The sequence below is a fragment of the Salmo salar genome, chromosome ssa17 (genome assembly GCF_905237065.1).
Source record: "Salmo salar chromosome ssa17, Ssal_v3.1, whole genome shotgun sequence".
Lineage (NCBI taxonomy): Eukaryota > Metazoa > Chordata > Actinopteri > Salmoniformes > Salmonidae > Salmo > Salmo salar.
This window is the reverse complement of record NC_059458.1, coordinates 34,589,681-34,600,837: the sequence shown is the minus strand read 5'-3', so window position 1 is coordinate 34,600,837 and position 11,157 is coordinate 34,589,681. Positions and strand designations below refer to the sequence as shown.

Here is an 11,157-nt window from a genome sequence, read left to right as displayed (position 1 = left end):
CACAGATAGCAGTGTATTTTGCAGAGTAATGCTGTGCCCCACTTGCCCCTGCTCTGGCTCATCCAATCAGAGATAAGAGTTCCAACCTCTCCAGCTGGTCAGAATACAGAACCTTTCTGCCCGGCTGTTACCACGGAGACCGACTAATCACATTCACTACCTTCCTATCAAAACCAAGTTTCTCCTCTCCTCACCTTAATGGCTGCTCTGCTCTTCCTGCCCTCACCTTAATGGCTGCTCTGCTCTTCCTGCCCTCACCTTAATGGCTGCTTCTCTGAGGGCCTCCAGTCTCTGACGGCTACTCTCCTTCATGTTAACCACGTCCCTGTAGTCTCCCTGCAGCGCCCTCTGCAGGCCCACCACCGCCTGGAAGACTGAGCGTTCGCTCTCATTCAGCTCCTTCTGGAACACCTCCAGAGTGTGAACCTGGACAGGGGAGAGAGAAGAGAGAGGACACTAGACTATGACCCTTGGACAGGGGAGAGAGAAGAGAGAGGACACTAGACTAGGACCCTTGGACAGGGGAGAGAGAAGAGAGAGGACACTAGACTAGGACCCTTGGACAGGGGAGAGAGAAGAGAGAGGACACTAGACTAGGACCCTTGAACGGGGAGAGAGAAGAGAGAGGACACTAGACTAGGACCCTTGAACGGGGGAGAGAGAAGAGAGAGGACACTAGACTAGGACCCTTGGACGGTGGAGAGAGAGAGAAGACACTAGACTAGGACCCTTGGACGGTGTAGAGAGAGAAGAGAGAGGACACTAGACTAGGACCCTTGGACGAGGAAGAGAGAGAAGAGAGGACACTAGACTAGGACCCTTGGACGAGGAAGAGAGAGAAGAGAGGACACTAGACTAGGACCCTTGGACGGGGGAAGAGAGAGAAGAGAGAGGACACTAGACTAGGACCCTTGGACGGGGGAGAGAGAGAAGAGAGAGGACACTAGACTAGGACCCTTGGACGGTGGAGAGAGAGAAGAGAGAGGACACTAGACTAGGACCCTTGGACGGTGGAGAGAGAGGAGAGAGGACACTAGACTAGGACCCTTGGACGGTGGAGAGAGAAGAGAGAGGACACTAGACTAGGACCCTTGGACGGTGGAGAGAGAGAGAAGACACTAGACTAGGACCCTTGGACGGGGTAGAGAGAGAAGAGAGAGGACACTAGACTAGGACCCTTGGACGAGGAAGAGAGAGAAGAGAGGACACTAGACTAGGACCCTTGGACGGGGGAAGAGAGAGAAGAGAGAGGACACTAGACTAGGACCCTTGGACGGGGGAGAGAGAGAAGAGAGAGGACACTAGACTAGGACCCTTGGACGGTGGAGAGAGAGGAGAGAGGACACTAGACGAGGACCCTTGGACGGGGTAGAGAGAAGAGAGAGGACACTAGACGAGGACCCTTGGACGGGGGAGAGAGAAGAGAGAGGACACTAGACTAGGATCCTTGGACGTGGAGAGAGAGAAGAGAGAGGACACTAGACTAGGACCCTTGAACGGGGGAGAGAGAGAAGAGAGAGGACACTAGACTAGGACCCTTGGACTGGGGAGAGAGAAGAGAGAGGACACTAGACTAGGACTCTTGGACGGGGGAGAGAGAAGAGAGAGGACATTAGACTAGGACCCTTGAACAGGGAGAGAGAAGAGAGAGGACACTAGACTAGGACCCTTGAACGGGGGAGAGAGAGAAGAGAGAGGACACTAGACTAGGACCCTTGGACGGGGGAGAAAGAGAAGAGAGAGGAAACTAGACTAGGACCCTTGGACTGGGGAGAGAGAAGAGAGAGGACACTAGACTAGGACCCTTGGACGGGGGAGAAAGAGAAGAGAGAGGAAACTAGACTAGGACCCTTGGACGGGGGAGAGAGAAGAGAGAGGACATTAGACTAGAACCCTTGGACGGGGGAGAAAGAGAAGAGAGAGGAAACTAGACTAGGACCCTTGGACGGGGGAGAAAGAGAAGAGAGAGGAAACTAGACTAGGACCCTTGGACGGGGGAGAGAGAAGAGAGAGGACATTAGACTAGGACCCTTGAACGGGGAGAGAGAAGAGAGAGGACACTAGACTAGGACCCTTGGATGGTGGAGAGAGAGAGAAGACACTAGACTAGGACCCTTGAACGGGGGAGAGAGAAGAGAGGACACTAGACTAGGACCCTTGGACGGGGGAGAGAGAAGAGAGAGGACACTAGACTAGGACCCTTGGACGGGGAGAGAGAGAAGAGAGAGGACACTAGACTAGGACCCTTGGACGGGGGAGAGAGAGAAGAGAGAGGACACTAGACTAGGACCCTTGGACTGGGGAGAGAGAAGAGAGAGGACACTAGACTAGGACCCTTGGACGGGGGAGAGAGAGAAGAGAGAGGACACTAGACTAGGACCCTTGGACTGTGGAGAGAGAAGAGAGAGGACACTAGACTAGGACCCTTGGACGGGGGAGAGAGAGAAGAGAGAGGACACTAGACTAGGACCCTTGGACGGGGAGAGAGAGAAGAGAGAGGACACTAGACTAGGACCCTTGGACGGGGGAGAGAGAGAAGAGAGAGGACACTAGACTTGGACGGGGGAGAGAGAAGAGAGAGGACACTAGACAAGGACCCTTGGACGGGGGAGAGAGAAGAGAGAGGACACTAGACTAGAACCCTTGAACGGGGGAGAGAGAGAAGAGAGAGGACACTAGACTAGGACCCTTGGACGGGGGAGAGAGAGAAGAGAGAGGACACTAGACTAGGACCCTTGGACTGGGGAGAGAGAAGAGAGAGGACACTAGACTAGGACCCTTGGACGGGGGAGAGAGAGAAGAGAGAGGACACTAGACTAGGACCCTTGGACGGGGGAGAGAGAGAAGAGAGAGGACACTAGACTTGGACGGGGGAGAGAGAAGAGAGAGGACACTAGACTAGGACCCTTGGACGGGGGAGAGAGAAGAGACAGGACACTAGACTAGAACCCTTGAACGGGGGAGAGAGAGAAGAGAGAGGACACTAGACTAGGACTCTTGGACGGGGGAGAGAGAGAAGAGAGAGGACACTAGACTAGGACCCTTGGACGGGGAGAGAGAGAAGAGAGAGGACACTAGACTAGGACCCTTGGACGGGGGAGAGAGAGAAGAGAGAGGACACTAGACTAGGACCCTTGGACTGGGGAGAGAGAAGAGAGAGGACACTAGACTAGGACCCTTGGACGGGGGAGAGAGAGAAGAGAGAGGACACTAGACTAGGACCCTTGGACTGGGGAGAGAGAAGAGAGAGGACACTAGACTAGGACCCTTGGACGGGGGAGAGAGAGAAGAGAGAGGACACTAGACTAGGACCCTTGGACGGGGAGAGAGAGAAGAGAGAGGACACTAGACTAGGACCCTTGGACGGGGGAGAGAGAGAAGAGAGAGGACACTAGACTAGGACCCTTGGACGGGGAGAGAGAGAAGAGAGAGGACACTAGACTAGGACCCTTGGACGGGGGAGAAAGAGAAGAGAGAGGAAACTAGACTAGGACCCTTGGACGGGGAGAGAGAGAAGAGAGAGGACACTAGACTAGGACCCTTGGACAGGGGAGAGAGAAGAGAGAGGACACTAGACTAGGACCCTTGAACGGGGAGAGAGAAGAGAGAGGACACTAGACTAGGACCCTTGAACGGGGAGAGAGAAGAGAGAGGACACTAGACTAGGACCCTTGGACGGGGGAGAGAGAAGAGAGAGGACACTAGACTAGGAACCTTGAACGGGGGAGAGAGAAGAGAGAGGACACTAGACTAGGACCCTTGGACGGGGGAGAGAAGAGAGAGGACACTAGACTAGGACCCTTCAGAGTGTACACCACAGGAAGCTGTGGGCACCTTAATTGGGGAGGACGGGCTCGTGGTAATGACTGGATCTGAATCAGTGGAATGGTATCAAATACATCAAACACATGGTTTCCATGGTTTCCAGGTGTTTCATTCCATTCCATTTGTGCAGTCCCGGCCATTATTGTGAGCCGTCCTCCCCTCAGCAGCCTCCTGTTGCTGGACAAGGGAACATACAACTCTGGTCAGAAGTAGTGTACTACACAGGGAACAGGGTGCTGTTTGGGACACAACCTGGAACACAACCTGGAACGCAACCTGGAACGCAACCTGGAACGCAACCAGGAACGCAACCAGGAACGCAACCTGGAACGCAACCTGGAACACAACCTGGAAAATCAACCTGGAACGCAACCTGGAAAATCAACCAGGAACGCAACCTGGAAAATCAACCAGGAACGCAACCTGGAACGCAACCTAGAACGCAACCTGGAACGCAACCTGGAAAATCAACCAGGAACGCAACCTGGAACGCAACCAGGAATGCAACCTGGAAAATCAACCAGGAACGCAACCAGGAAAATCAACCAGGAACGCAACCTGGAAAATCAACCAGGAACGCAACCTGGAAAATCAACCTGGAACGCAACCTGGAAAATCAACCTGGAACACAACCTGGAAAATCAACCTGGAACGCAACCTGGAAAATCAACCTGGAACGCAACCTGGAATGCAACTTGGAAAATCAACCTGGAACGCAACCTGGAAAATCAACCTGGAACGCAACCTGGAAAATCAACCAGGAACGCAACCTGGAAAATCAACCAGGAACGCAACCTGGAAAATCAACCAGGAACGCAACCTGGAAAATCAACCAGGAACGCAACCTGGAAAATCAACCAGGAACGCAACCTGGAAAATCAACCAGGAACGCAACCTGGAACACAACCAGGAACGCAACCTGGAACGCAACCTGGAACGCAACCTGGAAAATCAACCTGGAACGCAACCTGGAACGCAACCTGGAAAATCAACCTGGAACGCAACCAGGAAAATCAACCAGGAATGCAACCTGGAAAATCAACCAGGAACGCAACCAGGAACGCAACCTGGAACGCAACCTGGAACGCAACCTGGAAAATCAACCTGGAACGCAACCTGGAACGCAACCTGGAAAATCAACCAGGAATGCAACCTGGAAAATCAACCAGGAATGCATCCTGGAAAATCAACCAGGAACGCAACCAGGAACGCAACCAGGAACGCAACCTGGAACGCAACCTGGAAAATCAACCTGGAACGCAACCTGGAAAATCAACCAGGAACGCAACCTGGAAAATCAACCAGGAACGCAACCTGGAAAATCAACCAGGAACGCAACCTGGAACGCAACCTGGAACGCAACCTGGAAAATCAACCAGGAACGCAACCTGGAACGCAACCTGGAACGCAACCTGGAAAATCAACCAGGAATGCAACCAGGAACGCAACCTGGAACGCAACCTGGAACGCAACCTGGAAAATCAACCTGGAACGCAACCTGGAACGCAACCTGGAAAATCAACCTGGAACGCAACCTGGAAAATCAACCTGGAACGCAACCTGGAACGCAACCAGGAACGCAACCAGGAACACAACCTGGAACACAACCAGGAACACAACCAGACTGTGTTCACTTGGCAGACACGGGATAGAGAAGGTAAGATGGGTGAGACAAGGGCTGCACCTCAATATTCTAAAGTAGTTTCCTCTCCTTTATTTACACACATCTGGAGATTAAGAGTCATTTTAAAAGGTCAGTTTTGACTAAACAGTGCCCTGGCTTGGTCATATGAAGGTTCAGTTATGTTTATTAACATATTACTCCACATATTACTCCATTATATTTAGGTGCAGGAGCTCCACAATACTTTTGAGCTAATATTCTATTGAGCAGTGGTTCCCAACCAGGGGTACTTGGTCTATCCACACGGGGTACTTGGTCTATCCACACGGGGTACTTGGTCTATCCACACGGGGTACTTGGCCTATCCACACGGGGTACTTGGCCTATCCACACGGGGTACTTGGCCTATCCACACGGGGTACTTGGCCTATCCACACGGGGTACTTGGTCTATCCACACGGGTACTTGGCCTATCCACACAGGGTACTTGGCCTATCCACACGGGTACTTGGCCTATCCACACGGGGTACTTGGTCTATCCACACGGGGTACTTGGTCTATCCACACGGGGTACTTGGTCTATCCACACGGGGTACTTGGTCTATCCACACGGGGTACTTGGTCTATCCACACGGGGTACTTGGCCTATCCACACAGGGTACTTGGCCTATCCACACGGGGTACTTGGTCTATCCACACGGGGTACTTGGCCTATCCACACCGGGTACTTGGCCTATCCACACGGGGTACTTGGCCTATCCACACGGGGTACTTGGCCTATCCACACGGGGTACTTGGCTTATCCACACGGGGTAATTGGCCTATCCACACGGGGTACTTGGCCTATCCACACGGGGTACTTGGTCTATCCACACGGGGTACTTGGCCTATCCACACGGGGGTACTTGGCCTATCCACACGGGGGTACTTGGTCTATCCACACGGGGTACTTGGCCTATCCACACGGGGTACTTGGCCTATCCACACGGGGGTACTTGGTCTATCCACACGGGGTACTTGGTCTATCCACACTGGGGTGCTTGGTCTAGCCACACGGGGGTACTTGGTCTATCCACACGGGGGTACTTGGTCTATCCACACGGGGGTACTTGGTCTATCCACACCGGGTACTTGGCCTATCCACACCGGGTACTTGGCCTATCCACACGGGGTACTTGAGGAGACCCATGTGGTAATAGGCCTACTGGTAAAATGCACAAGGGGATACTTCAGGGGTACTCCGGTAACAGTAACCGAAAAAGGTTGGGAGCCACTGCTATAGAGGTGCAGGAGCTCCAGCAGTAGAACATTTGAGGTGCTGGTACTCAGCTCAGGTGAGCTCCTGTCCAAGTTAAGTACCAGGTTAGGGTGAGATGGGGTTAAAAAGCTCACCTGGAAAGTCGCTCTAATAACGAGGTAATAACAAGTTGATAGAGTCTCTCTAATAACAAGGTAATAACAAGTTATTAGTCTCTCTAATAACAAGGTATTAACAAGTTCTTAGTCTCTCTAATAACAAGTTCTTAGTCTCTCTAATAAATAACAAGGTAATAACAAGTTCTTAGTCTCTCTAATAAATAACAAGGTAATAACAAGTTAGAGTCTCTCTAATATCAAGGTAATAACAAGGTATTTGAGTCTCTCTAATATCAAGGTAATAACAAGGTATTTGAGTCTCTCTAATAACAAGGTAATAACAAGTTATTAGACTCTCTAATATCATGGTAATAACAAGTTAGAGTCTCTAATAACAAGGTAATAACAAGGTAACAAGTTAAGTCTCTAATAACAAGGTAATAACCAGGTAGTCTCTCTAATAACAAGGTAATAACACCTGGAAGAGTCTCTCTGGATCTGAGAGGGAGTGGTCTCGCCCCACAGCGGCTGCAGCCACAGCTAGCTTCTTAATGGCCGTGTTCTTCTGTCGGATGAGGCTGCCCAGGCGCCGGCAGTTATCAGACACCCAGCTCCAAGCGTGCTTGGCCACAGCACTCCTGCCCCGATGCAGCTTGATGGCATGTTGAGCTACCTGGTCCCGCTGCAGCGCCCCTACAAGGCCAAGGCACAGCACCGCGCACACAACCCGCATCCAACCTACTACTGCTGCTGCCCCTTCAGAGAAAGAGAGAGGGGCAGAGAGGGAGAGGGGGGGAGAAAGTGAGAGCGAGAGAGAGAGAGAGAGAGAGAGAAGAAAGACTATGAGCAGGAATGGAGAGAACAAAGACTATGGACTGAGAGAGGCTGGTGGCAGACAGGAGAAGAGAAAGGCTATGATAACAAACCCAACACACACAGGCTGTATAAATGTTTCCCAGCCAGCGGAATCACCAGAGAGGTTAGTTCCATAGAGAGGATGGGGCGGGGCTCATACCTGCTCAAACAACTGCTCAGGAACAACTACCTGACCTATATCCTTCTAGAACACATCACACCTGACTTACCTGCCTCACCACACACAGCTGACAGCCCGAGCTAGCTCCGGGAAGAAGCAGGTCACACCACACTGAGTCAACAATAAAATGGAGGCCAAAGACTTCACAAATGCTTTACCTATGGCTTTGAAAAAACGTTTATAATTTATACTAGCAGCAAAGTACCTTTGTGTACATGGGTCAGGGTTAGTTATGTTTATATTCCAGACCACTCCTATGTCCCTCCTCGTGCGCAGTTCAGGGTTGAATCAGCTACTCCTACTGACCTGTGTTGATCAATGACACCACTGTTCATGAAGGTGTAGACACACACAGGCTTATAGAATACAATTATTTCCAACATCACTAAATAATGAAAACCATCCGTAACAACACAAAAATAGCCAACACGTATTTTGCATTAGCTGTGCAGTAATATTACATATTCATATGAAGTACAGAGACCATTCATTCACTGGAGAAAACAAGGTTGGAGTTACAGCTGACAGTGTTCTGATCATGGTTTTAAATGTTGAATTACATATTCAGCGGGTATGCTATTTTATGCTTAAATTCGTGGTAAATAAAATCGGTAAAATGTTAGACAGCTACCTACTAGCTAGTGTGCTACGTCGTCCTCTCTCAGTCCTAAACTCCACAGTAGAAGAGGGAAAACAATCGTGCTCTTGTAATGCCACCCCTCCCCAATCGCCACATAGCTCTAGCCAACGTTGAGCCTTAGAGCAGGCATTCAACTACACACAGGGCGACAAACTTAATGCATTTCCAAGACCCCTACGGTTGACCGCAACAAACGGCTTAGCTACGTCTGTCAGGTATGCATTTGAGTCAAATGTATTGTTCAATATTGCGCTATTGCTCTTTATAAATGACATTTGCGTGCCCGATGTTTTAGCAAGGTTAGATATGAATGCTGAAAGCTGTCAAACCTGCTCGCGCCTACTAGGTTAGCTTGATGGCTAATGCTAACTAACTAACGTCAGGTTAGTACGGCTCCGAACTTTTCTAACTTCTTCAACATTGACAGTAAGCTCCACAAAATGAGAATTTGAAGTCCAATTTCTCGTAACATGTTAACAACATTTTAATCAGGTTGTTTGTGGTGAATTAAGTTTGCGGTACCGTAATAAAATGTTACATTGTAGTTATTTTTCACTTCACTTCCGAAACAAATCACAACGATTGGTTGGATATCTGCGCGGATATCTGGGATATGTAGTTTTATCAGGTGGCGTTTTTCACAAGTAACTGCCCTTGGAAAAATCTACACAGTTATAAAGTTGTTTGACTGCTTTATTTAGCTACTGTACTAGCTCTATAGACCATGAACATAAACTCATCACAGCTAGTCAATAGCATTGTGCAAGTACATTTTTACCTGCGATGAATCACATTATTTTACATAATTAACATTTTATGCAACTGTTTATATGCATACAATGTCATCACTATCCATGTTCAGAAGTGCACAGAACAAGGCCACAACTTGACCACGATCACTGATTATCCCAAGAACTACAAGTCCCAGTTTAGACCCTCAAACTTTCCCTTGCGGTAGCGCTGACCTCCCGCGCAGGCGTACAAGGGGTATTGGGATATCAAGTTGGCCAAACAGAGGGTGATAAAATGGTAGGTTAGATCAAATGGATAAACATAAACTAGTGAACAAACCCATGGTACGAAGTGTATAGCTGGAAATGTTTTGGGAGGCACGCTATGAAGGCTCTCTATAACGGGAAACGGGGTGTCCTCTGGCAGTGTCGCATTGCCAGTGTATCGTTCACTGTTGCAATTTATGAGGGAAATGGAAGGTCAGTTGTTATTGTGAGCGTGGACACCCGCACTTGCAACACTTACCTTTTTCCCTGGTTGGTATGTCGCCTTTGCGTTGGAACAGAGAGGGGCTGTCCTTACGCGCTGGCTTGGGAACTGGGTCGCGGGAGAGGCCGCTACCATCGGGCGGGTCCAGAGCGAGAGGATAGGGTCAGGTCTGCAAGACGGGCGGGCAGTTGTCTTCTCACGGTTATAACCATCTCGCACTGCACCGACATAGACACTGTTCTGATTCGAAGGGACTCCGTGGTTGTGTACCAACCCCGCCGTTGTTTCCAGGAAAAAACGGTTGTTGTTTTTTCACGCTGTGCCTTGCTCACGGTGATGAGTGATGTAATGCCTGCTGCCAGTGTGTGTTATTGATCCCGTTCCGTTATCGGTCCCGACGACCGTTTAGATCATTGCAGAATGTTAACATCACGATCTGGTCATCCCGACACCGATGTATTTCCCGTTTCTAACGGATTGTCCCTCAGGCTCCCATATATGGCGTATGATTCTATATAGATGTACAATATTTTGGGGAGTGCAGGTTGTGAAGAAAGTCAAGTTTCCAGTCAAAAGGATGTGTTGAACAGAACACCGGTGCTGTCATTGACTGGCAGGACTCAGACAACCCTCTCTGTCTAAAGATGCTGTTCTGCAGAGAGAAATCAACATCTGAAAGAAATTGAAGTGTTCTTCAACAGATAGTTACAGACTGTAGTCTCGGTAGTGGGGGATTTATCTGTCATGTTTCTGCAGAACCTGACCTGATGACCTCAGCAGGTGACCTGAAGAGCAGTCTGTCAGGGGTCAAAGGTCGATGGATAACCTGCCTCTCTTTGTATATATATGTGTGTGTGTGTGTGTGTGTGTGTGTGTGTCTGTGTGCACCTGTCAATATCTCAACTGTGTGTGTCTCCTCTCCTGCAGCATAAGCTGAAGTCGTCTCAAAAGGACAAGGTTCGTCAGTTCATGACCTTTACTCAGTCTGGGGAGAGGACAGCTGTGTACTGCCTGACCCAGAATGACTGGAAACTAGAGGTGGCCACAGACAACTACTTCCAGAACCCCGACCTCTACTATAAAGAATCCATGAAAACCTCTGTGGATCGCAAGAAGCTAGAGCAGCTCTACAACCGCTACAAAGGTAAGAGGGGGTGTAGTGTGTGTACTGGGGAGAGAGGATGGTAGAGGGGGTGTAGTGTGTGTACTGGGGAGAGAGGATGGTAGAGGGGGTGTAGTGTGTGTACTGGGGAGAGGGGATGGAAGAGGGGGTGCAGTGTGTGTACTGGGGAGAGGGGATGGAAGAGGGGGTGCAGTGTGTGTACTGGGGAGAGGGGATGGAAGAGGGGGTGCAGTGTGTGTACTGGGGAGAGAGGATGGAAGAGGGGGTGCAGTGTGTGTACTGGGGAGAGGGGATGGAAGAGGGGGTGTAGTGTGTGTGTACTGGGGAGAGAG

General features: G+C 50.1%; 2 protein-coding genes across 6 annotated transcripts in view; one reads left to right on the top strand and one right to left on the bottom strand.

Annotated features, from left to right (window-relative positions):
- LOC106575876 (transmembrane and coiled-coil domain-containing protein 3) overlaps nucleotides 1-9,058 on the bottom strand; it is a 12,311-nt gene extending 3,253 nt beyond the window's left edge. The window contains exons 1-4 of one of the 3 annotated variants that reach the window (XM_045699583.1): nucleotides 8,477-9,058; nucleotides 8,047-8,147; nucleotides 7,284-7,555; nucleotides 259-426 (exon numbers count right to left, since the gene is read on the bottom strand). In XM_045699583.1, coding sequence (XP_045555539.1) covers nucleotides 259-426; nucleotides 7,284-7,538 — 423 coding nt within the window. In that variant the 5' untranslated portion in view covers nucleotides 7,539-7,555; nucleotides 8,047-8,147; nucleotides 8,477-9,058. Of the gene's footprint in view, nucleotides 1-258; nucleotides 427-7,283; nucleotides 7,562-8,046; nucleotides 8,148-8,472 lie in introns of all 3 variants that reach the window. The other 2 variants (XM_045699582.1, XM_045699581.1) reach the window with 2 other exon arrangements.
- Nucleotides 8,552-11,157, top strand: part of LOC106595652 (DCN1-like protein 2) — a 19,497-nt gene continuing 16,891 nt past the window's right edge. The window contains exons 1-2 of one of the 3 annotated variants that reach the window (XM_045699579.1): nucleotides 8,552-8,696; nucleotides 10,630-10,846. In XM_045699579.1, the coding sequence (XP_045555535.1) occupies nucleotides 10,672-10,846 (175 nt within the window). In that variant the 5' untranslated portion in view covers nucleotides 8,552-8,696; nucleotides 10,630-10,671. The other 2 variants (XM_045699578.1, XM_045699580.1) reach the window with 2 other exon arrangements.